The sequence below is a fragment of the Ciona intestinalis genome, chromosome 12 (genome assembly GCF_000224145.3).
Source record: "Ciona intestinalis chromosome 12, KH, whole genome shotgun sequence".
NCBI lineage: Eukaryota > Metazoa > Chordata > Ascidiacea > Phlebobranchia > Cionidae > Ciona > Ciona intestinalis.
Window position 1 is genome coordinate 1,366,958 of NC_020177.2, and position 27,288 is coordinate 1,394,245.

The window sequence follows — 27,288 nt, forward strand, 5'->3', positions numbered from 1 at the left end:
TTGGTAATTTATAGTGAGTTACTGTATATATGAGTTTTATTGTGTTATATATTCGATAATTATTTCGTGGTGTAAATGCTTTTAAAATGTATACAGCATCAAAAAGTCACATTCAATGTATTGCACTGCTGATAAAACGTAGCGACAAATAAATAAATGTATAGATACATTTAAGTATCGTTTATTGACACACTGTACAACAGGGCTGTTTTAGTGAATAAAACCACGTTGATTAAAACTATCATAATGTCACAAAATTACGAAACATCCCAAAACCGTTGTGTTCTTTAAATAAAGAAAACTTTTATTGGTTGCACTTTTACAGTTTTCGTATAGGCCATAGGTTGTAGCCTACCGTACTGGTTTATTACTTTACACAGTTAAAATAAAATATATTGCAATCACTAACAAAGTTTTCTCTTTTTCCTTTTCTTCCAATCGTGCTCACATGTTACTCTTAGGAGCAACGGATTTTTCTCTTTCTTTCTCTTCTTCCACGCTTTGACAGGTTCTAAAATTTTCAGTCCAGCGTTTTTTTTTAATTACGCGCTGCAAATTCTTTATTACTCCATTGTAGTTTTGCAGTCTAAACGATAAGAAGTGCTTGCTGTACAGACTTGATATTTTAGATGTTTTTACTGCTCAGTTAGAGCTGTTCAGTTTGATTGGAAATTTAGTGCTGGCATTTTGTTTAAGACGTGCAGATCTTTTTTTTTATATTTTTAGTTTAACTAATTTAAGACCTATTTATCAATGCGGCATAAAATCATCAGCAGATACGATAACCTAATTATGTTATGGTAACTGTTATATCTAAAAAATGGTAACTGTTATATCTAAAAATCGTCTGTATATTTAAGTTATAGTACTGTGGGGGAAGATGGGACAGGTCTAGCACATTATATCCAAACATTCTGATCGTGTTTTAAACAATTAACAACGGTCTATGGAGGTCATGAGGATAAGGTTTTATAACTATTTGAATGTTCTTTGTTAACTACCAAACAGGACGGGAAAATAGAATGAAAAGGTGTCCCATCTTCCCCCATCCTACTGTATGTAACTTACACAATTCATTTGCATGTATTTTGTGTTTTACAGAACTATAATTCACAACGTATGCACTGTTAAACAGAAGTTTAAAGCTTTGTATCTGGTATATGAACCATAATTAAGTTATAGACAGTAAAGATTAGATCAGTTTATGGCTCACTCTATATCGTGACGCCAGAACGTAAGAAAAGTTTAAACGTTTACCTGTATTCTGTATAAGGCAATGCCGATTGAAAGCATATGGTACGTTTATAGTGGCAGGCTGTGTTTTGGTGCAATCTTGGGTGCAATGATTCTGCAGGTCAAATAAGTAAGTTTTGTTCTATTGTTAGTGTTATTATATAATGTTTGAATTATGGGTAAGACTCTTAAGAGTTTGCTCCAATCCAGTAGTCACTTATTTATGTGGTGTATTAATTGTACGGCCATTTACAGTATAATCCCATCCACGAAGTTACATACGTGGTAAAAGTTTTGTTTCTAAACAACCCTTAAGGGACTATTGCTGTGTTGAAGTAATTTCCGTTAAGTGTCTTACCCAAGGATACATACGCCTACAATGGCAGTGTCGAGCCTCGAACCCATAGCTTTTGGTATAATAAAAGCATGCATACATGCTTGTACCTTAGTAAAATAAATTCTGAGTAACAACTGTTAACCTTGTTATGCATGTTGTGTGCTTCTATTTCTAAACTACTATAATCGTTATGTTTTAGAATTCCGATTGTAGTGTAACACGCAAAAAGCTTCTGTACATGACATTTTTATTTTTATACTTTTAACAAAATAAACAAAAAGGCACGCAAGTGATTCTGAACGGCATGGAATATTTGATAGAATAGTTATAACGATAGCTGGTCGTATATTACACAATATAAGGCACCGTTAAAACTGTGGCAATTTAATCAATACGATATACAATCATGAATGGTAGCGAAAATACTGTACAGTTGATCATAAATTCTAAAAAGTAAAATACGGAAATTGTAATTAGCAACCGTTCTCGCTACTGGCTGTCAGTTGTAGATCAGAAAATAATAAGAAAAAGGGGTTATAGGAAAATTAAACTTGTAATTTTCGCTTAAGTTATATTGCACTTAACCGGCCTATATAGTTTTGTATTAAACTGCATAATGTACAAATGTAAATATGTGACCTGACTGTTGTATTGGTAAAAAATGTCTCACGTGCCTACGGTGCAAATTCGCTGTTTAAGTTTTGATTCTTGTTTTGTTTTTATCAAAAGGCAGTAAAATAAACGCCGCCAAATTGCGGCGTCTCCAATATTTTGTCTCGCAAAATAATTGTTCGCAGAAAAAAATTCTTAGGAAAAAAAATCACCGATAATGACGTCACAGAGCCGAAAAAAGTTGTTGACGTGCAGTCAGTCGTGACGAAATACGTTTATCGACGTCTCATTGGTCGACCTTGGTCAACTCTCTTTGCTGCAACCCCGCGGCCAGCACTTTCTTATTAAAGTTCCGTATGGTGTTGAACCATTGGTGGTGGTTTACAATCCATAGTCTGGCATGCCGCCTTCCATGTCATCGATGTCGCCAATCGGCGGCAACGCGGTGCTACATGTCCGGTAGAAATGGAAACCGAACTCGGTGTATAAGAAACCGGCATCTGCATTCGAGGCTTCGCATATTGTAGAGGGCTCTTCGGTGCTCTAAAAATGACAAAAACGCATTGGTAATTTTTTTTTTAGATTGTATAAAAAGTTTGTTAAACCCGTTGTAGGTATTAGTTAAATTCGTTAAAAAAAATATAAAACTAATACGTGTTTTTCAGTTACTAAAAGTTTCTATTTCAAGTCGTCCAGACTTGTATTGGTAAATCTATTTGAAACCCACCAAAAAATTCAAGTAATGACTTGGCATATGATTGTACTTATTTGGTTTAAAACAAATTAAAAATCGTTTATTTTTATTTTGCAAAACATATAAAAAAATTGTTTTTGCATCATATGTAATACGTTGGCATATAGTACTTACAGAAGTAACTCTAAAGACGTAATCAGCAACGACATAGTTGGTGAAGTACAGTTGAAAGTTTGCTTTTTTCTTTCCTTTTACTTGTTGGTATTGGTGAACGCCTGTATCTTGCTCAGCGTTGCTGTCTGGACATTCACTCTTTGTGTTTAAGCTGCACATTATCACTGTATTGGGAGTAACCATGCTGAAAAAGTAAGAAATAAATGAATGGATAAAACTTGTTTATCCTCGTCGTTATGAAATGGGTTTTTATAAGTTTTTTTTATTAGTTTGAGAGTCTTGAGACACCTATTTTTATTTCCTGTCCCATTTATTAGTAAACAAAGAACATTCAAAGAATTATAAAACCGTATTTTCAAGACTCTCATAGACCGTTGTTAATTGTTTAAAACACGATCAGGGTATTTGGGTAATGTGCTGAAGGTGTCCCGTCTCCCAACCCTACTATATACACCCATATAATACATATACCGTAAAACAGTTTCCACTTACTTAAATTGTAGCGTTATTGGTACAGCAGGTGGTGTATGAGGCGACACGGGTACGTTAAAGGTGTAATTCTGGTACAAGAACTCGCTGTAATAGAATAAAACAAGAAATTATTTTCGGTAATTAAATTTAACACACTACATTTTCGTAATAAAAAAATAACACTTAAATATTTAAATTGAGTTAATTTTCGGTGCCAAAAACACATTATATTTTTGTAAATTTGTGTCATATATTTCGGCTATCATATTACATATTTATTTTTTATCACTTTGAAAACGATAACGAATATAATACTAATAAAACAACGTTATCAAAAGCAAATTGACATTTGTTAAAACACGCTATAGATAATACGAAAAGAGCTTGGTTAAAAAAGCGTAGCTGTTGCACCAATTACAACTGACCATGGATGTATGAAGTGTAACACTGGGCCTTTCAAAACAAGTTACCAACATCGCTAAAACTTAACCTTTAAATTTACAAGGTATTTAACAAAATAGAAATTTGATTTTACCCACTTTTCTACCCTTTAGTTTAGTGATATCTCTATAGTGTTTTTTTTACCTAAAGTTGTCAACATTTTTTTGCATTTTAATTGTCTTGGGTTAAAATTATATGGTACCTAAGACTTAAAATTGTACGGTACCTAAGAGAAAAAATATAGCACTTACCAATTTGCGTACGGTGTAAGCGGAGGTGAAGCATCTTTCAAAGTAACATTTGGTTCGACCAGCTTTATATTTGGTACCATTGGTGCACTGTTTACATTTGTGCTAGTTTGTCGCCTGTAGAGTTAAATGTATTAGAAATTTGTTTGTAATATAAATATTGTAACTTCCTTATCCTTGCGTGGCGGAAAAATAACAGTCGTTATAACACGGGTGTTTTGTTTCATACACCTTGTGCTCACTTAAGTGTTAGGAAAACAAATGTATCTTTGTGGGTGGTTAAATGTGTGGGTGGCAATTTATGCTTTCTTCTTACTTATTTATCTTGTGCACCACTCTCTGAATGGGTACTTCCCCGTCGTCGCTACCTTCCTCTGGGTCAATTATCGGATCCGTCATTCTCACTTCCGGGATATGACGTATTTCTTTGACTACGTCAACATTATTTTTCGGTTCAACTTCGGGGTAAGATGCAATTCCAATTTTCGGATTACCGGACGGAAATCTTGGCTCAAACTCAGCGCTGTTAATTTCATTGTTAACGTGGCTGTGATAGGGTCCTTTAATTCCCCTCCAACGGGGGTTCGCATCTGCAAAAAAATAACTTGCGTTGCTAAGTTTGTTTTAAAAAACATATTTTGTATGATAATAAATGAATGAAAAAAAATTATTTTTTTCTGTAAATATTCTTTATTTATCATTAAATGGGACGATAAAATAAAACGAAAACATTGCCATTAAATTTAGCAGGGTAATGATTATATTTTCTTACCCTATTTGGCAGTAAACCAAGCACAATCAAATAATTATAAAACTGTAACCCCACGACTTTCATAGAATTATTTAAAACACGATCGGGATATACCCCAACCTTAGTGCAATACTCCATGCAACTGTATTAAAGCTTAAAACCCTTTTATAACTCACCTCTAGGGCTTGGTATTTTGTGGCCTGATAACGGGGGTGTTGGTACTATTTCTTCTGGTCCTTCTGGGTCGAAGTTGTTCGCTTCCACGGGTCCAATGTAAAGATCTCGAAAGCAAACTGAATGGTCGATTGGTGTACCAGCGGGCGCGTTTGTACAGCAGAACTCCTATTGTGACGTAACAGTTAGATTATTACGTAAACATTTATATATGATAAGGTGGGGGAAGATGTAACGATTTTCCATAGGATGGGGTAAGATGGCTTAGATTATTATTACGTAAAAGTTTATATATGATAGGGTGGGGGAAGATGGAACGATTTTTCATGGGATGGGGTAAGATGGAACGTTTTCCTTCTTCTTTATCGTCCGATTTGGCAGTAACAAGGCATATTTATAACATGGAACCGTATTTTCACGACTCTTAGAGCGTTGTTAAATATTCAAAGCACGATAAGGAGCTATAGGTTTCAGGTGGTTTTCATCTTACCCTACTACAGTACTATATGACATTACGTTTAGAAATTCCAGAGTATTAATTATGTGATGTATACTTACAGCTTGGGGGACGCAGTCTGGGTCTGTTGGCGGACAATAATCGATTGGAGGTCCTGTGTATTATAAGTTAATATAATATGAATAAATGAATGAATGAATAAATGTAACTTATTTATTCTCATGCGGGGCGGCAACGACAGTCGTTATGATACGTGTGTTCTCTTTCATACACCTCGTGTCCGCTTACAGAGTTACCACGTATGTAACTTTTTTGTGCGTAAATATTTTTTTGTGTATTGCCGACAGTTTAGACAACCTATAAGAGACCACTGGGTTGAAGCAATTGCTGTTAAGTGTCATACCCAATAACACATGTACGACCACAAAAGCGGCATTGTCAGGCCTGGAAGTTTTAACCTATAAGTCCCAAAAGTAATCAGGCTAACCACTGCCATGGCGCTGGTATATACGGCTATACAATATGCTCTTATAGACACTTACCTGTTACTAAAGATACGGTAGACGAAGTAGTGTGGAAATAAGGCGTAGTCGGTGAAGATGTACTGTCGTACGACGAGCTTATGTTAACTTGAGTTGGTTCACTGTTTATTGGTCTGCATTTAAAATAGGTTAAGTTAAAATTTAAAAAAATCAAATTTTAAAAATACATGCAATGGTCCTGTGGGGTAAGATGGGACACCTTTAGCTCATATTATCGTCATTGTGTTTACCCAATCAGCAACGGTTTTTGGAGTCGTGAGGATATACAGTCTTTATAATTCTTTTGAATGTTCATTTTTTACTACCAAATGGGATGAAAAAATATAATAAAAAGATGTCCCATTATCCCCAACCATAAAGGCTTATAACGTTTAAAGTCGAGCGTTATTTCATGCCAACTGCAATGTTCATGCTATGCTACAGGTATACGAAGAGCAAAAAAACACCTGAAAATTAAACATGCAAAAAGTTACATAGAAAGATCGCAAGTTTTGATCGCATTTCTGTTACGGTAGTTTTGCATGATACAATGTTGATAAAAACGCTCCAACCCAGTGGCCAGTAATGCGTCGTCCAAATTTTAAACACAAATACAGTCACCCACAACGTTTCAAGCGTGGTAACTCGTTAGCTGACATAAGGTGTGTGAAACAGAACACCCGCGTTATAACGACTGTTCTTGCCTCGTCATGCAAGTATAAACAGGTTATATACCTGTTAATACGTAAGCGAACATAAGGTGTATTTGAAACAGAACACCCGTGTTATAACGAATGACCTTGCCTTAAAAGTAAATCACATTCATTCATTCATTCATTCATTAATTCGTTCAAACCAAGTAATACGCTGTCTTACCCCGGTCCATCCGTTTGGTCATGCCCTTTATGCGACTTTAATTCCAGAATGTACAATGTAGCCATAGAAATCACACTACAATATCACCACCACAGAACAGCGTTGAAAAGTCACCGAAAAAAAATCATGCAAAAAATTCATATTAGTTTAGTAGCCATGCATTAATGCAGCTAAGTTATTTTAAAACACCCTAAACCCCACAGCTAAGTTGCGTTTTTACCCGGATGAGAGTTGGTCTGCTCGACAGTTTTCACAATTTGAATTATCCGTTGATTTGTTTTTAGACATAGACACAATATATATTGTTGACATTCCAACAACGCTGTAAAAATAGGGCTAGTTGTAAATAAACAGAATTAGTTTTTCTTAGTATACAGAATTAGTTTTTCTTTGTATGGTATATCATTAATAGCCAATTGTTTTACATTAAGAAAATTAAAACAAACAAACAAACTATATATACGATGTGGGTGAGGTGCCTGTCGAGAATTTAAGCCAGATTTGGCCCATTACCACACAAAAATAAACCTGTTTTTTCAAAAAAAGCCTATAGTATATTTATAATATAGTAGGGTGGGGGAAAGATAGGACACCTTTTCATTCCACTTTTTCGTCCCATTACGACTCCCATATGCCGTTATTAATTGTTTAAAACACGATCAGAATATTTGAGTAACATGTGCTAAAGGTGTCCTGTCTTCCCCCACCCTACTATAATTACATAAAGTATAGATAATCACCTAAATGCCATTACGATAACCAGCAGTATGACCATTGCCTGCACACAACGATGGCTCATACACCCTTGTTGTTGGACGGGAGGAGGGGGCCTTGCCTGGAAAATAAAGCATCATAAACAAATGAATAACTTTTTCATTTCTTTTTGATTACGGTAAAGAAGATCAGCATATAGTATAAAAATGCAAAATTACGGAGGTTACGGTAAAACGATAGCCCTTTTAAGACACTTATGAATAAATCAGAGATATATATAAAACTTTTTAAGTAAAAGGTGTGACCGCCACACCCTATAAATTACTATATAGTGTGGTGGGTAAGATGGGGCGTTTTTATATATTTTTTCGTCCTATTAATTCACAAACAAAAAACTTCAAATAATTATATAGCCATAGCCCCACGACTGTAAAAACGCGTTGTTAATTGTTCAAAACACGATCAAGAAATGGCGTTTTCGGTGCTAACGATATCCCATCTTAGCCCATAGTAAAATAAAGTAATAAACTGCTTTGAAACTTACTTTTCGCCCACTGCGTTGATCACGTGAAGAACTGCTACTTCTACTGTTTGACTTTGGATTTGCTTTGCCGGTTGCTCTTGCGCTGCCTTGCCTGCTTACACCCGGTGTTGTAGACCGACTTGTAAATCCGCTGTAATTTAATGTAATGAACATTATATTTATTATTTATTGCCACGTTTTTAGCAGTTATTAAAATCTTGGTTAACATTGTTAAAAAACAGGTATGAGCTAAAAGTTGTCAAACATATAGAAAATCTCATTGATTTATATCGCTGTAATAAAAGGGAGCGAACATTATATTTACTGTTTATTGTCACAGTTTTCATCATTTATTAATTTTTTTTAGCATTTAAAGCATTTATTAAAAGATGACATTTTTTTTAAAAAAACAAGTTTTCTCTAAAAGTTGTCAAACATAGGAACCTCATTAATTATATATATACAGTTGTTTTTGCAATTGTGGTCTTAAATGTCCAACGTTTCGACATTCTGCATAAATTTTATCTACCCTTTATAATGTCCGCTTCGTATATAGGTCAAAGATATTATCATAATCGTATAAATTTCACAGCTTTAACCGTAACTATGTTGACACAAAATATTTTGCTGTGTTTAAATTCTTCAGCAAAGAAAACATGGTTTATACAAACATTTTGGCGGCGCCGTGGCTTAGTGGTTTGACGTTTGTATTTTATAACCGAATGGTTCAGAGTCCGATACCAATACGAATATCCTTTGGAATTTTTCCAAACTAGTGGTTACTAATGAGTTGTAGCACATACCCTGGGTATCAGGATAATGGGCTAACTCTGGCCTAAATCCCAGGTCCTATGTTATGTCATGTTAAAAGACCTCAATCATAAATAGTAAAATGTGCATATGCAAATTATACAATGTTAGGGTAATAACACAACTCTGGCCCAAATTTCACGCCCAATGGCGTGCCATACTGTAGGACCTCACCAACATAAAACAGAACACACATATTTACCTCACTACACTTCCATTTGACCGAATACTGTCATATTTTCGAAGCTGTGTTAACTTTTTGTTCAGTTTTTCCAATTCATCGATTCGTTCTTCAAAGTTGCCAGTCAGTTTGCAGAGTTCTTTTACTGCGCCGACGTTTTCCATGTAAAGTCGATCCTGTAAGAGTAAAAAATTCAATCCAAAAACCTTTTGTACATATCGATATATAGTAGGGTGGGGAAAGATGGGACACCTTATAACTCTTATTTTACCCCAATTTGTTAGTAAATAAAGAACAGTCAAAGAATTATAAAACCGTATTCTATAGACAGTTGATAATTGTTTGAAACATGATCAAGAAATTTGAATAGTTTCTGCTAAAAGTGTCCATTTTACCCCACAGTACTATACACAGGATTGGACTCGGTAAAAATATAAAAGTTGTGGGTTAAGCTTATATTAAGGTTTAAGGTTTTAGACTATAGTACCCAATTTAACGTTTTGGGATACTATGGTTTAACAATTATAAAAAGGCAGATTAGGCCGGCATTTTATATTTGCGGCTTTGGGCCAAGATTTTAAATTAGCGGTTTTCTGCCAAGATTTTAAATTTGCTGCTTAGGACCGAGATTTTACTTCTAAATTTCGTATAAACTGCCATACTATTCATAAGAGTGAAATCCTATTAAGGCACGCCATGGGACCTGATATTTAGGCCCGAGTTGATTCATTACTTCACCGTGCATGGTGTAATAATTTAAACGTATATTACTCAACGTTTTATCCATATATCCTATACCGTTATCCCAAATTCTACACCGCGTCGCACTTTATTTGAAAGGCGATCTATTAATTACGGAACTTATATGTTTTACACAGCGTAACATTACCTTATCTACAACTAAAAAGTTGTTGATGGTTTCCCCATTAGCCAATCTCACTTCTCCCGTGTCACGAACTGCTTCGGGTAAAACGCCAGCAAATTCTTGAGCGATTACACCTACGGGAAAAATGATATTAGAAAAAAAAAGTTAAGGTTAGAAAAACGATTTTAAAACATGAAAAAAATTGTTATTAAAAAAAACAAGAGGTAGTATATATAATAAGGTGGGGAAAATGGGACACCCTTAGCACATAATATCAAAATATCCTGATCGTGTTTTAAACAACAGTCTATAGGAATCGTGAGCACACAGTTTTAAAATTCTTTGAATGTTCTGTGTTTAGGACGAGAAAATAGAATGAAAAGTGTCCCATCTTACCCCACTTACTATATACATTCTATACAAATATCAATTCACGCAAAATATATACCTGTCTCTTCTCTGTTCGAATCAATACCAGCGTACATAGCGTATTCGGGTGAATACCGGTATCTACATATCCGAATATTTTGCACGTTGCGCAATTGGTCCCTTGAGTCAACCTATATAATTAATAACACGTTAGTTGATTTCAAATGACTGGCTTGTTTCTGTCGCAATTATCTTGTGTGTCGTATTGTTATTAGTGGCGTGGGGGTGCAGGAAAACGGAATTCAAAACCAGTAATCACAAACAGATATGATTTATAACTTTAAAGTTAAAGTTATAATGGTGAAAAAGTTATAACGTTCGGTGCGTGGAAAACTGGTTAGTTTACGAATTTAGAATTGCTACCATTTTTGGTATGTGTTCTAGCCTATAGGTATAGGGTGAGACAATTAACGGAAATTGCTTCAACATAGTGGTCCTTTATGAGTTGTCTAAAGTCTAAATAGTCATCCAAAAAAATGAATTACCCACAAAGTTACATATACTTGGTAACTCGTAAGCGGGCACAACGTGTATGAAACAAAACACCTGTGTTATAACGACTGTCGTTGCCTCGCAAAGCGAGGGTGAGTAAGTCACATTTATTTATTAATTAAAACATGTCATTTCATTCGCACCTCTTCGATCGCTTCCTTTGCCCGTCGATCGGAAGGCTGCATAATATGCCCTGTAACTTTTATATTTCCATGAACAACTAATGCTTCGTCTGGATGATCGTAATTTATTCCAACTCGGCCCTGCAGAAAATTATCTTTATTAAACATTTATTGGAGTAAATACAACTTAATACTAAATAGTTGTTAATTAAACTAAATTACTGGATTATTTTGCCCCGGCATGTAGCAATTTTCGAGACGAAATTAGTCAATGAGGAACCGTTTTTTATAATGAACCTATTTTATATGGGTGAGGTTCTACGTCGACGTATGGTTTATGATATGTGATTTTGCAATTTTCATTTCCGGTAAATCTGTTAACGCCATTTTCTTTTCGAAATACAAGCGTTATATGCGGTTATAAATAAAGGTATTTTGGTTGCTCTCTTTTATAAAAAAAATACCTGTATCCCAAATCAGTTCTGGTAGGGGTACCTTATCTATAAAACGTATTAAAAACATCGTATTTAAGTGTTAAGACGCGACCTAATTCTTAGATTCTCTGGCGTATATAGAATAAATAATAAAACATAATAATAGTTTCTGTGAGTAAATAAAGTAGGTTGAGGTAAGATGGTTTATATTTTCTAACTCGTTTTTCGACCCACTTGGTAGTAAACAAAGAGTTTTATAATTGTACGATTCTAAAATACCGCTGTTAATTGTTAAAAACATGATTTTGAAATATGAAGTTGTATGTGCTATCGGTATCCATACAAACCCACAATACTATAAACCATACCATTTGGAAACTCCAGAGTATTAATTATATGATGTCTGCTTACAAATAGTATGTGTTAACGGTATCCATTTGTCCCCACAGTATTATACCCAAACCCATATTACCTGATGGATTGTCCCCACAGTATTATACCCAAACCCATATTACCTGGTGGAAAATAGCATCCGGTATCTGGCTTCGTTGCCACTGTATATCGTCTTGGTCAAATTGTCCCGGGTTCGAAGCTCGGACAATAATTTTTTCTGTGCCCGCTGCGCACACGGGGTAACTTTTACCGCCCGACTGCGCATGAAGTGCCACTATTGCCATGAAGTATCTAAAATACAAAATAAATTTTTTGGTCAGATTTTTAACACATATTCATTTAAAAAATAGTTTGAACATTTTCCCAGTTACACATGTGTTTCTTTTTAAACTGTTGCTATTAGGCATAAAGAATATGATACAAGTCATACAACTATTTTAATAAACAAAAATTACTAAAAAAACATGTATGCTTTTTATAAAATCGAGTTTTTACAACATAACATTTATGTTTTCTCAATAGACAAACCCTAAGGCAAAACATAACAATGTTAAACCCAATAATAACATCATTTTATATCAAAGGCTGCCATTTCATCAGTTGCAGACGAAACCTTAGACTACAGGATATTTCGGTGCAAAAACTTGGCAAGTTATAACGTGTTCTACCGGTATTGCTGGTGAAACACATACCGTTGATCAGGGTTCGGTCGTCCCTTTTTGCGCATATTGTTCGTCGTCGTTTCACTGAAGTGCAGACGGCCTATCGTGACTTTAGTAACTTGATCACCAGGTAAATCCACTCTGAAAAAAATTTCGTATTAAAATAACATTTTTTTATGTTTTCGATAACGATAGCGAAGGCCATTAGCTTTGTGTAAGTTAAAACGACTTCAGAGTTATAAAATTTCAATATTTTAGAAAGCTTACTTTACTGGATGAAAAGCTTTTTTACTCCGATCAGATTGTGACTGTTCGATCGCTATCGTCTGGTTTTGACTTTCGTACTAAAAAACGAAAAAAATATTTTTGTGAAAAAATTATTTGTATAAATTCGTAAAATAGGTTACTTAAATCAGGGCTTTATAAAAACGCTTTTAGGTTACGAAAACGAATTCAAGTTTATTAAAACAACAAAAATTGTTGTAATGTTACAACGTCAAATGTATTGCCGACTTTTGTACTAAAAATATAGTTGGATGGGAGAAGACGGGACCACTTTAGCACATACCTATATAATATCAAAATATCCCGATCGTGTTAAAAACAATTAGCAAACGATCCATGGAAGTTGGAAGAATACGGTTTATAAATCTTTGAATGTTCCTTGTTTACTACTAAATGGGATAAAAAATTATAATAAAAATGTGTTCCATCTTTCCCCACCCTACTATATATTGTGCTGTTAACTGTGTAGGCATAGAACGTGCTAATATAGCTGTATACAAAGATTGCAACGTCATTGCTCACGGTCCAGTTTATAATTAAAACCGCAATAGCAAGTTACGTTAAACGTGCCCTTTCAGTAACCTGCACTTTATAAAAGGGGTAATTTTGCCACGCCCACTATTTTGCGGTAAATAGGGGGAAATTAAGTTTACTAGGAAACCTAAACCATAAGATTAAGTGATATTTATCAAACTGTGGTAAATATGAGAATTCAAAATGTTTCACGATATACTGCAACAATACATTAGGCATCTTTTTTTTTTCTGAGTAAAGTGTAGCGTGAGCAAGTTGGTAAGTAAATCGGAAGTTTACACCAATATTTATCAAAACATGGGTTCAAGGCTCGTCGCTGCTACCATTGTAGGCGTATGTGTGATTGGGCAGACACTTAACGGAAATTGCTTTTACCCAGTGGCCATTAATAGGTTGTCTAAAATTGTCAGCCACACAGAAAAAAATATATATCCTAAAAATAATCACCCACAAAGTAATAACATGTTAACACGTAAGCTGGACGAGGTGTATGAAACAGAACACCCGTGTTTAACGATTGTCGTTCATTTCATCCCATGTAAGTTACATTCGTACATTTGACCGATCACTTTGTCTCGCGACCTTGCATAAGGCATTTAACTTGTTTGCATTATAAAGTACAGCCTGCATGTGCTGCACCGTAAGCAAATATACACGATAGCTTTAGTTGGGTGCCCATAAACCTGCCCTGTCATTCGGTCAACTAATATTGAAGCTTGTTTTGTTGCGTTGTGATAAGAACGTGTGTGTTTAAATGCCACACACCTAAGCTTGCAATAAACGTCATTTAATCATCTTAACACCGAAAACAACAAGTGTTGTTGAGTGCTGCATGTGTTTTTAATGTACAGTCATGTAGTAAATTATTTCTCGCGCGTGACATTTATTGCAGCGGAAACGCCCCTTGAAACAATGCTTTTTAATTTTGTTAAATTTTCTAAAAGACGCAAAAAATATTTCGCAATTTGCACAAATTTACCGCTGCAAAAAATATGTTTTTATAAAATTTTTACTTTTAAAATTGAAAAAATATCTTAGTAAGCAATTGTATGATAAGTGTCCTTACTTTTACTCCGTACAAGTTAATGAAGAAAGCCTCAATCTGTTTTATTCCTTCCTCAGTTTTAATATAACATGGGTGTCCTACTACGCCAATATGGACCGTTACCTGAAAATGACATAAAATAAATATAAAGTGCATAATATTGATAATCTTATAAAAATGTTGTAAATAACGTATGGTAGGGTAGGGAAAGATGGGACACCTTTGGTATCTATTCTATCGTCCCATTTAGTAGTAAACAAAAAAGATTTAAATAATTATAAAACCGTATATTCTCTTTCATAGAACGTTGTCTTACTATTTTTTATGTGTCCCATCTTACCCTACAGTACTGTAACCTTTTTTTATTTGTCTCTTCGAATACAGTAACGAAAATCAGATTATTTAAAACAGCGAAGAAAAAGAAAAGCAGCAAAAACAAAGTCGTTAAAACTCAAGGGTAAAAACTACTTGAGTAAAAGTGGCAAATAAAAGTGTGGCTGCTAAATCTATAATACAGTATAAGTTAACTCATATTGAGTTTCATTTAATTTAAAACAAATTAAAGTGCATTTGAAAGAAAAAAATGGGTATACAAAAATGTTAAAACTTAAATTTAATCAATTTGTGGTAAAAGGTGTGTGTGTTTTGGGTTGAAAGCAAAATGTCAAGTCAGCTCAAAATGAACTTCAAGAATTTTAATCCCTCTGCTAAGAGATTTTATTTGTTGTTGCTGTCTTCGTTATTTTGGAGGGTGGGGTACAGTTATCAAAAAAACAAGCAAAGAAATGGGTGTGTTTATTTTTTGAATAATATTTAATACTCCGCGGTTCAGGACAAAATATACAACAAAAAACAAGTTTGGTAAGTTTTTGATAAAGTAACCTTTTTTTTTGCTTAAATTTTTGATAAAGTAACCTTTTTTTGCTTAATTTTCTCATTAAAAAAAATATTTTTTAGTACAAGGTAAGTTCTCTAATGCCAGAGCTGTCACTCTATTTATTTATACCAACCCCGCATGCTCGCTGCGGTGGTGTAAAAGTACAGAGTCTATTATTAGGCAGAATTTGTCGCATCACATATTTTAACGCCTTTCTCCAACCCGATTGGTAGATAGGATTTTTGGAAGTTCGTATCTTAATGTATCTATGTCGAAACCGGAAACTGGTGGCGCTTATTATGTTCATTACCTCATATCACGTTCTGTGATGTCATAACCGACGTACAAGGTGGTTATTGTGAACTAACATGTCACAATATTTTCCCTCAGGGCAAACAATGTGCATAACCGACGTACATAAGTGTAAGGGAAATGGTCTATATATCTGGGGTCTATGAGAAGGACCTTATTTCAATAGCACATAAAGGTTAACATATAAAAAATTATCATCTTTAAAAGTGGTTTTGGCAATTCATAAAAATAGATAAAAACTTTTACTAACTTGAAAGTGATTCTTTTTCTGGCAAACAAACGTGTCGTCGGCTACAGCAAAATTAAAGCCTTTATCCGCGTCCACACGGTACGACACAGGCTGCCTAAAAACAGTTTTAAAAATAAAATTAGTCTCAAAGCAAGTACACTCGACCCTGGCGGTTAAAGGGTTAAACCAAATAAATGTGAAACTGCGCAACAAAGAATGATTAAAACTTAAATGAATTTATCCTCGCGTGGCCGGAAAACGACAGTCGTTAAATACGGGTGTTCTGTTTCATACACCACGTGCCAGCTTACGAGTTACCAAGTATGTTAATTTGTTAGGTGATTTTTTTGTGGCAGGTAATTTGGACAATCAATTAGTGATCACTGGGTTGGAGTGAACTTACAATTCTTTTCCTGTTTGATCGCATAGACAGCACCAGCTGTCCCGGATGAACGGCGACCATTTAATAACTTGGTAGGCGTTGCTCGAGTCATTATAATGTGAAGGCGAAACGTTGGTCGCCGGTCGGTCCTGGTGTATTTCATGTATTGGCTCAGTCAGTCTTGTTGGGCCGCTTAATGGAAGGCTATGCGCGGGTAATGACATGCGAACCGGGATTGAACCGGTCTCTGTCATTTCGTATGCGTCGTTAAAATAAGCGCCTCGCCTGCTGTCGGAGTTGTTCGGCGAAGGCATACCTGTAAAAAAATGTTTGAATAATACGCGTGAATAAGCGCGTAAGAACATATATTACTGTGAGGGATAATATCCAAACTAAAAAACTTCCAGATCGTATTTTAAACAATTAACAATTATAGTTCATGGGAGTCGTGAGGATACGGTTTTATAATTCTTTCAATGTTTTTTGTTTACTACCAAATGTGACGAGAAAATATAATGAAAAGGTGTCCCATCTTCCCCCACCCTACTCCAATACGTGTATATACCAAAATGCTAGTAATTAACTTAAAAATATTCCACTTTATCTGACGTACCGGGTTCTTGCTTTATAGATTGTTGCACCAAGTGTCTGTACTTTTGGTTTAGTAACGCTACGTTTAGTTGCTCTACGCTGCTGTTAGGACCGTCAGAATGTTTTCTCTTTTTAGCTGGCCCGCTGTAGAAAAATGATTGTACTAGTAAAAAAAAACTTTTATTTCCCATAAAGAACCATAGGGTAAGATGGATACCGTTATGGCTTATTATACCATATTTTCCAATCGTAACAATTAACAACGGTCTATATGGAAGTCGTGATAATACGGTTATATAGTTCTGGAAACATTTTTTGACAGGCCAGCAGTTTGGGATTTACATGTACAGCAGACTACAACAGTTGTAAACTTTTTGTTAAAAGTATATCATGTGTTACCTGTGTGAGTATCCCATGTTCATTGGCAAACTGCTGTGCACTGACCCGTCGGAACTACTGGAGCCAGGACTCAAACTGCTTAAAGTTTTTGGCCCATTCTCCAAGTAATAAGTCCCACTTTCTAAATCCGAAAATGTTGTCCCAGAATGTGGTATTTGGTTCATGTACTGCAAATCAGCACTGCTGTCTAAAAATAAATTGTCAGCGATAAAACAGTCGTTAGGGCGTCACGAACAAATTAAGTAAACCGCTATCTAGTTAGGTGACCCAAATTAATGTCAGTTTTATTACGCATATGTGCAGCGCGTATTGATACAAGTTAAGTATGTACGCGATAACTACACCGATAAAATATGTTGACTTAATGCGACTGCCAGATCATGTATGCATACATAAGGTTATGTAAATGGTATAACAGCTTAAACATTTAATGCATTGTACTTTGCGACGGGGCAGAAGGTAACTAGGCGTCGGTGAAGGCATTTAAACCTTGTTTTGTTAGTTCAGTGTGATTACACGAAAACAGATTTATGTGAAACTCATTTCAAGCATCATAAGAAATAAAGTAGGTACATAAAACATGGTTTTTCTGGTCAGTTTTAATACAAACATGACGGCTCCTATATATATAATATGATTTTCGTTTTAAACGTTACTACTTAAAAACCAAAACCATATTTAGTGGTGACAAAGTTACTTCTTAAAAAAGCAACAAATAAAGTTTTTTTTAAATGAAAATAGTTTTTAAGATGGTTCTATTTTTTTGATCGTATAGGTTGAAAGTAATAACATTTTTGTCTTTTCTAACTTACTGTTATATGTGATTCCACTGGGTATCATAATTACATTTCCATCGTTACTCATTCTGTTCACGAACCCAGTTTGCTGGGGAACTCTTGCGTTTTGCTCGTAACTTGGTGAACTGCCCGGGCCTCGAACGTGTTCCTTTTGGCCTGTAGGCGAGTTATGGTGGACTTGATTTTCTGGCTGGAATTGTGCCGGCAACGGAAAACGACTTCCTACAGTGACTGAAATATGAACAGTACATTATATAGACCATAATAAAACAAAATTTAGCTCTTCAAATACGGTACTGTAACGAAAATAAAATGTGTCCTTGGGCAAAACACTTAAAGGCAGTTGGTTGTCTAAGCTGTCTGTCATACTTTTGAAAGGGATAAAAAACAACCAAAATAATCTCCAACAAAGTTATTAACTCGTAAACAGACCGGAGCTTTATGCAACAAAACACCAGTGTTATAACGACTGCTTTTTACGTGATAATAAATTTAAATTCATTAAAAATATCGAATAAATATCTATTTTACCTTTTCCGTTTTGAGGCGGCGAATATGGCTCGGAACCTGAATCAGGCGGGGACTCAGGAAGACACCTAGCGATATACATTTATAAGTTGACATATTGCACAAAGCACTAATAGTATGTATAAATAGTTAATAAACTAAATAATAAGATATTAAAATTTTTAAAAAATAATCAAGAAATAATTCAAAAAATTACAAGCATATACTCGTATGTTTTATTATTTTTTTTGTTCTTTTTGCATAATTTTATTCAGTATAAGCACCCGTTGTGATATTGGTCGCTTTTTCTGTGTTGTATTGGAACTGTGCTTGAATTTTGATGCTGAATTCGTCTAAAATCAATTCCTTGTTGATACACACCTGTGAAATTAAATTTTACTGAAATAAATTCATTTTATAAGGTTTTGGAAGCTCTGTTAGTCTAACACAAAAATATCGGTTCGTTGTATTGGTGCACTTTTTACGCAAAAGGTGATAAATTGCATAAAGCTTAAAAAAAATTATAAAAAACAACTTGAATGCGATAAATTACATAAAAATAAGTAAATTTTAATAAATTACATTAACTCTTGTTCTTTACCGTTTAGGCCCGTTTGCTGGACAGAATTTTGTCTCGAAAATTGTTGGTTGTCTCCTTTCTGTTGTTGTAGTTGTACTTTTTGCTGTTGGTCTTGTTGTTGCTGATCACCGTGTAACTGGTGTATGACGTCACAAAGGTTATGTGGCGGGGAGTCGATTCCAGGTTGTATAATCTCCAGCGGTCTACAAAAGTTTTTTACTTATTTTTTTTCTTTTTTGGTAAAACATAATGTCTGCAAAACATTATATGATTTGTGTTTTTTCTATTCGAATAAAGTAGCGAAAATCAGATCATTTAAAACAATGAAGAAAAGGAAATTATGGGTTAAACGGCTAAAAAACACGTTTGGGGTTAAAACTACTTGGGTAAAAGTGCCAAATAAAAGCATCTACTTACAGCTCGCTCTCGCTTTTTGTAATAAAGTCTGCTAAATCCGAGATATCCGTGTCGAACTGTAAGCTTTCGCCATCTATAAAACAAAAAAGTTTTAGCGTGTATATTTAAACAAATATTGCTCAAAAAGGGTTTAATTCGTGCTGCAATAAGGATTTTAAAATTTGAAAGTATTTGGCGCCGATACTGACTCAGTGACGTCATAAACAGCTTTGTTTCGACACAGGAAGCTGGTATGTTACATGTTTGACGTTTCACTTTCCGACCAAAGCTCTAATTACAACTGTACTTGCTGAATTACTAGTTGAAAAGTTCACGTCCATTCCATAGCGGTTATTTGTAATTATAAGCCTTAGACAGCTTTCACTATTCTGCCATATTGCGTTAAACCAGTACTATAAGCCACACGGTAAATACATTGCATAGTTTTTGTTTGTTGAAAGAAAAATGTTGTTGCTGACATGTACATTGTAATTAGTTTTTTGTTCTTTAAAGGACCAAATAAAAGTTGTTTGTGTCCCCCCATTTTAAATTGAAGTCATATTATACTTAGTTTGTTAAATTATTGTCAATCATTTTGTTTTCGTATTGGTTGAGCAGTTCAAAAAGTCTTTGAATTGTAACCCACTCTTCCCTTCCCCCTTTTTTTAGGTAGTGCGATTTTTATACTTTCATAATATTTTATTCTATATAGGTGAGTACCTTCAGCGAGATACGCTATACGACTATAGGGTCTTCGGATTTAGGCAAAAATTGGCCCATTACCCGAACAGCATTGTATTTGTTTAACATATATGGATATATGTTGGACAGCACCTATAGATACACAATGTACAGTAGCCTCGTGTGCAACCGCTAACGATTTTATTGTGTATAACTCACGATTTAAAACCGTTGCGAAATATTTCTAAAAGGTACAAAATAAAATGCCCCAAGGTATCAACTATTTCAAAATACTTGTGTTCGGAGAAACACGCGTGTGTATAAGTGGACGACAAACAAAAACCTGCGGAATCGAAATTTCGCACCGTAGCACCGATAAGCATATTGTTCTACGCTAATCACTGCGCGATATAGATGCCTATGCAAACATCTAAACCAGAGCTTAACGTGTTTAATCTGACGTGTTGATTGACACATGGGTTACTTAAGCTCCCGCCAGCTGCGGAATTTAAGTGTTTATAAAAAAGATTCTTTTTATGGCTAAACCTTAAAAACCACGAAGACGGAACAATATATTGCTACAAGGCAATACACAACTTATCTTACTCGTGGTCAATATTGCATTTAGATTCCACCGTTAAGATAAAAAACGAACCGGAACAGAAATGTCAGTTTTAAATTAAAAATAATCATGTTAAAAATGAACAAAATTTAACGAAAAACAAGGTTACGGTCTGCTACCATACATTTGTATAGTACTGTGGGGTGCGAGAAGATGAGACACATTTAGCACATAATATTCAAATACCTGATCGTGTTATAAACAATTAACAACGGTACATGGAAGTCGTAAGGATTTTATAATTCTTTAATTGTTCTTTGTTTACTACCAAAATGGGACGAGAAAACAGAATGAAAAGGCGTCCCATCTTTCCTCACCCCGTAAAATCTATTCGCTCTAAGTTAACCCTGTCGTTTTACGCTTGACTAAATTTTTCATGAAAAACTTACCGTTTTTCAATATTTCTTGAACGCTGGGGGAAATAAATTCTAAGTCACTTTCGTCATCGGCCGCCGCTGCCATAGCTCAGTTATATTTAAACAAAACTCTACAGAAGCTTTTGTATCGAAACTGAACTACCAACTAAATATAACGAAACGCCGGGTCTAGAAATATGAATACGAAAACGTCACGCATTCATTTGACACTTCTCCTTAAATAGTTTTACTGGTAGCTTGTTTTCGACGGATGTCATTTTCCTGCTAACACGCTTTTCTTCGCTGGTTTAATTAATCTGATCTTCGTTTCTGTATTCGAAATTTTTGGTTTGTTATGTACGTCTTCACTCTTATAAAACATGATGTACACGCCCGCCTATCTAGTTAATAAACTACGACTGTAACACGTCGGCTAATGCAAAATGTGCAGATTTATTTGATTAACGCTGAAACAAGAAAACACTTCGAGGCCAGACTCGTCCAGACACGAGTGCGCATGCAATACCAGCGTCGTTTTAAACTGTGCATGTGTTAGCATACAATGCAAAGGTATTTACTATCAATCGTTAACGCTGTGAGTCACTTGAAGTGTTTTATAACTCTTTGATCAAATTTAATTACGCCGTATCATAACCAATATAACTCCCGTTTTAAATAAATTTTACATTTTAGGTTTTAAGAAAAATAAAATAGCTTAAAATGTGGTAATTTTTGTTAATATTCGCTTAGCAATATTAATGATATTTTGTTGGTTAAACATAATTTTAAGCGGCGGTTAAATAGGGTGCAAACACAGCGAACAAGAATTATGATATTCATAACCGCTATGTTTAACCACGTGTGTTCTCTCGTAAATGGTGATTAATTAAAAGATAACGAGAAATAGTCAGGTGATATTGTCTATATTACTAAAAGCGGCGTAAAATAAGTTTTTTAACTTAATTGAACAACTTTACAGCAGAATATAAATGTCTACTCCTACATTTATCTATGCTTTGTATTGGCTGTTGTTATATAGTAAAGTGGGGGAAGACGGGACACCTTTAGCATATAATATCCAAAATTCCTGATCGTGTTTGAAACAAATACAACGGTTTAGAGAAGTCGTGGAAAAACGATTTTATAATACTTTGAATGGTTTTTTAATTTCTACAAAATGGGACGAGAAAATAGAATTAAAAGCTGTGCAATCTCCCCCACCATAATATATGATAAACAACCTTCACATAAAAAGGTATCACGGCAGGTGTACAAGCGGAAAATCCCTTGTAAACATTTATCGGATACAAGGTCCAAGTGATAAGCATAATCTCAAACAATCTTAATGAACTGGCAGGCCTTCATAACTATGATGCGACCAATTACTTAAGCATATATTTGTCTTATGTCATACAGTCAATAAACGAGGCATAGTTCTAGTGAAACAAGTTTGAAGTAATTTATGACACGTTAATCCGCATGTGTATCAATCCACACACGCCCACAGTCTTTCAGCGAAAACTATTTTCAATCTGGAACAGGTACTTTTAGCATAAAATAGTTTGGCTTATTTAAAATAGCATGCAGTCCNCGTGGGGTAAGATGGATACCGTTAGCCACTAAATCACCTTCTTGGTTGTGTTTTAACAATTAACAACGCACTTTTAGAGTCGTGCCATAGCGGTTGAACAATTCAGTAAATATTCTTCGTTTACTACAAAATGGGAGGATTAAGGAGAATAAAAACACGAACCATCTTACCCCAACCTGCTATTTTATATATAGTACGCTGGGGAAGACGGGACAATATCCAAATAACGGCCTATAAAAGGCCTGGACACTGACAAACACTTTGCGTTGATAACGAGACTGCAGTCGGCCGTTGACGAACTTTGCGCCAATTGAGGATAACTTCGCCGCAGTATGCCAGTTAACGACCTTACTTTATTGCATGACAGCTATTGCAGCTGAGGTCGCATTTTATTAATTGGGGTATCATAAAATTAACCTGTTTTGAACGGTCGTGTTCAGACAAGATTTTTCTAATGGTATACCCTAATCAATCTGGGTATTATGTCAATATGCATTATTGCAACGTCATCGGGCCTTTCTCACATCTGTTTTAACAAGGCTGCGAACTGCAGGGTTGCAAGGTATAATTGCCAATAAAGGATCAATGGCCCCGCTTACGAGTTCCCTGGCACACCCGCATGGGTTTTATGAGGAATTGTCAATATCTTTATAGTGCCACCGTTTTGCAGTAAGTCAACACTGTTTTGCGCGCATAACAGAAGTCGCAGTCAATTCGGCAAAAAAAGCTTTTATCTTCAAAAGAAGTTTATACTGGGTCGTTAAAGTAACAGCTCATTGATATGCACGGTTGGCAAACGTGTGACGATATCCCGTGTAGAGTTATGCAAGCTCTATAAACACTTGTGCATTGTGTTCGAAAGTTAGATAAAACTAAGAGTGATATAAAACTGAATGCTTGCTGCTCTTACCAACAATATATCGAACATCGCAACTTTCATCCTTAAGAACGACGTTCTTCATTTTAAGGATCTTAGATTCAAACAATCTTAACTATACTTTAGCATTAGTAAGATTTTATGGTTTGTCTACAATAATTGTCAGTCAAATTTTTAAACAAAAAGAAAAAACAAAAATAATGATCACCCACAAAGTTACATACGTGGTAACTAATAAACGGGCACCCTATGTAGAAAACAGAACAACCGCATTATAGCGACGGTGGGCCACGGCCACGCGAGGTTAAAGCGATTTACATTCATTCCTACATTAATTTAAGGTATTAAATAAAATATAACTTAACCGATGTTTATCACAGTAAAGATTTGGATCTTCGTCTGACCGTCTTTTAAAACCGACTTCACGAAGCAAATAACATGTTTGTTTCCAAAAACACCCTTGAGGTTTTTTTGGCGAACGTAAAATCGTTTTAAGGTCGTATTTCCCACGCTTCCCACCATTTCGAAGCAACGACAAACTTAACGAACCTTATGCGATAAAATCTTTTAAAATATCACCAATTTTTCCCACGGTTTAGAGCTGCCTAATCACACACGCCCTAACTTATCTAACTATCAGTAAAACGAAGTGATATCGCGAAATATTTAAATCTACAGCTGTTTTTCCGTGGTATGACCACAGCGGAATCATGTGCAGAAAAACAGATACTAAAAAAAACGTAAATGCGAAAAATAAGCGATACGAAAAAACACGTCTAAACAAATTTAAAAAAAAAACAAAAAAAAAACAATGTACATAAAACAGTAGTAATACAACGCGTTTCGATCCGATTTTTTTGCGTTTTTGTTTTCATATAAAAACTATTTTATTTGGCGAGCATAGTAAACAAAACTACATTCAACCTTTTTAGCAAACTCGTAATCGCATGTATAGGTTTTCGTTTACTGCGTATAAATATTTATTAAAACCTGAATAAATAATTAATTTCGTTAAACATTTATTTCTGAACTAGAAAAAATATCTGCGACCTATTTAATTGAATAAATTAAACTATTTATTCTCACGTGGCAAGGCAACGACAGTAACACGGCTGTTCTGTTTCATACACCTTGAGCACGCGTACGAGCTATCACTGACGGAAAGCGTCTGCCTAAAACATCTGTATTTCTTCAAATTTGATTCATTATATCAGACGTGTAATAATAACAAAAAGGTACAAGCGTACAGTCTTTGTTGATACAAAGCAAGAAATTCTTTGTTTGTTCATCGCCGTTTAATTAATGCTATTCAAGGGAAAGCGTTCTGTCCGCTTGATCGCGCTAGTGGGGAAACAAAAGGCACGCGTCTGTATTGAAAGCAAGTCACGCTTCGAATACGTACTATGTAAATAAATTGAAACAGCGCAACAATTTTTAAATGACAATTTCTTCGGGGTTAAATTGAAAGCCGTACATTGTATGAATAATACAAAAATGATTACCTACAAAGTTACATACGCGGTAAGCGGCTACACAAATGTTATTTGGTACTGTGAGGAAAAACGAATACCATTAAAACATAATATTCCATAATTTTTTAATCGTATTTTAAAAAGGAATGAAAACGTTTCTCCTCTAATTTTAACCTGCTAAATGATACTGCATTGGAAATATTACCAAAACTTTTTAATATTTAATAAAGAAATGCTGATTGAAACACTAAAACAGTACTATATTAAAATCTAAGTTTTAATATTTTTCATTTTAAACAAACGACAATCCAATAACTCGAAACGTGTGAAAAATCCGGTGTAAAGTTCATGCCACACCACGAGACCTCTTTGTTGAGTTTCTTATCAAGTTATGTTTACACACGGTTGTTGCACGTGAGCACAAGCCGGATAATGTTAAACAAGAAATGAAAGCAAAAAAAGCTCCCCATGTGTGTTTTGCGGGTCCGGGCTAAGAATAACTTTACCAATTCATTTTTCCTATGTCGAGCTTCTTTAATTAAAAGTCAAACAAGTAATTAAAAGAAGCGCCAAGTCACCCTCGAAATTTGTTTGCCTTTATTTCAAATCCAGTAAAGCGTGTTGAGTATGAATGTACATCTCATTTGCTCTATCGTGTCGCTAACACGTTACTATAAACAACGACGCAACATAGGCTGTGATTTAAATAGACAGAGTTCAATTAGAAGTCAAAGTTTGACCTGGTAAACTATATGAGCGCGCAGTTTTGTTCCTGTTTTTTTTTCTGCCAAATGTTGCAAAGTGAGTTTGGTTACACACCTTATTCAAGCAAAACACGGTATTAGTTTAGGAATTTAGCCCAAAATTTGCCCAGTAATCCAGCAGTTATAAAAAAAGACAAACAAGAATAAATATGTATATACGTACGGACACGGTATACATCAACAAATATCTCTTTAAAGTGCTTATGTTTTTTTATAGCACGTATATGTATTTTATACAATTGGCAGTATACGCTACGTTTTAACAAATAATATCGTTGGAACGTAAATTTACCTTTAAAAAATATTTTTAATATAACACGATTTACAATTTATAAACGTAGACTTTTCAAACCAAAATTTATCCAAAAATTTCGATTTTTGGTGATGTTATATCCTCATGCATGCTAGAAATAAAAAAAAACGTAAAGCAGTTAAAAATTTAAACAAACCTTCGCCTAAAACTCTGCATACGATTCTTCTGCTTGCAGAATCATCTGCATTTCCTGGCAACGATTCCATTTTGTGTTATGAACGCTCGAAACCCAGAATTTAAAGTGAAACGTCCCTTTCGCGCATCTCAGAATAAATCGGCGATTTTTTCGTCTCGAAACGATTCTTAGACGTTTATGACGTAACTGCTATCTCGCCGTAGGCGATTGTACGAAAGTCTATACGTGCATCAGTATTATGACGTCATAATGACACAACTAGAGGTGTTGCGCGTCAGTCTTTCTTCCTTTTGTAAAACTTTAGATAAAAACGACCATGTTTTTTTAAACAAATTATTCAAAGGTATTGTAATCATAAGAGTTAAGACAAATGAACTCTAATAGTTTACCTGAACTGGCCATGATCTATAGTGCTTATGAGATGGGGCGATTTTTGTAACTAAACAACAGTCAGGATTAAGCGCTACAAAACATGTAGTAAACAAAAAACAAAACGAATTGCATTTTATAAGATCAACATTTTGTCCAAAAATGGTGTTATTAGTCTCTTATCCACATAGACTTTTTGCACATAAGATCCAATTATTCTGATCGTGTTTTAAACATTTTAACAACAATTTATAGGAGTCGGGACGATACGGTTTTATAATTCTTTGAATGTTCTTTGTTTACTACCAAATGGGACGAGAAAATAGAATGAAAAGTTGGCCTATCTAACCCCAACGTACTATATATCCTCGCGTGGTAACCATTTCCGCTATTCTTTGCTACCGTTTAACTCTGACCTGCAAAGGTCTTTAGTAGGCCATAGGGGAAATCTTCAAAAATTAGGGTTTCTGTAGTATAGCCTACTAGACAGTCAGCCAACGAGAAAAACCGTAGTCACACCACCAGACTCATCAAATAACAATGATAACATCTCATCACC

The 27,288-nt window shown here is 34.9% G+C and overlaps 1 protein-coding gene across 5 annotated transcripts in view; it reads right to left on the reverse strand.

Annotated features, from left to right (window-relative positions):
* Positions 1–1,799: 1,799 nt before the first annotated feature.
* Positions 1,800–27,288, reverse strand: part of LOC100183140 (myelin regulatory factor-like) — a 39,647-nt gene continuing 14,158 nt past the window's right edge. For 2 of the 5 annotated variants that reach the window (XM_026837085.1, XM_009862103.3), the window contains exons 2-29: positions 19,570–19,642; positions 19,174–19,355; positions 18,857–18,953; positions 18,597–18,661; positions 18,081–18,296; positions 17,269–17,455; positions 16,892–17,013; positions 16,300–16,594; positions 15,918–16,011; positions 14,500–14,601; positions 12,882–12,958; positions 12,645–12,755; positions 12,075–12,243; positions 11,147–11,266; positions 10,531–10,642; positions 10,107–10,216; positions 9,239–9,393; positions 8,248–8,377; positions 7,730–7,824; positions 7,210–7,311; positions 6,135–6,247; positions 5,694–5,746; positions 5,138–5,303; positions 4,527–4,800; positions 4,214–4,327; positions 3,543–3,626; positions 3,051–3,234; positions 1,800–2,725 (exon numbers count right to left, since the gene is read on the reverse strand). In XM_026837085.1, the coding sequence (XP_026692886.1) occupies positions 2,564–2,725; positions 3,051–3,234; positions 3,543–3,626; positions 4,214–4,327; positions 4,527–4,800; positions 5,138–5,303; positions 5,694–5,746; positions 6,135–6,247; positions 7,210–7,311; positions 7,730–7,824; positions 8,248–8,377; positions 9,239–9,393; positions 10,107–10,216; positions 10,531–10,642; positions 11,147–11,266; positions 12,075–12,243; positions 12,645–12,755; positions 12,882–12,958; positions 14,500–14,601; positions 15,918–16,011; positions 16,300–16,594; positions 16,892–17,013; positions 17,269–17,455; positions 18,081–18,296; positions 18,597–18,661; positions 18,857–18,953; positions 19,174–19,355; positions 19,570–19,642 (3,764 nt within the window). In that variant the 3' untranslated portion in view covers positions 1,800–2,563. Of the gene's footprint in view, positions 2,726–3,050; positions 3,235–3,542; positions 3,627–4,213; positions 4,328–4,526; positions 4,801–5,137; positions 5,304–5,693; positions 5,747–6,134; positions 6,248–6,989; positions 7,065–7,209; positions 7,312–7,729; positions 7,825–8,247; positions 8,378–9,238; positions 9,394–10,106; positions 10,217–10,530; positions 10,643–11,146; positions 11,267–12,074; positions 12,244–12,644; positions 12,756–12,881; positions 12,959–14,499; positions 14,602–15,917; positions 16,012–16,299; positions 16,595–16,891; positions 17,014–17,268; positions 17,456–18,080; positions 18,297–18,596; positions 18,662–18,856; positions 18,954–19,173; positions 19,356–19,569; positions 19,643–21,240; positions 21,432–26,360; positions 26,628–27,288 lie in introns of those variants that run through there. The other 3 variants (XM_018814296.2, XM_026837084.1, XM_018814295.2) reach the window with 3 other exon arrangements.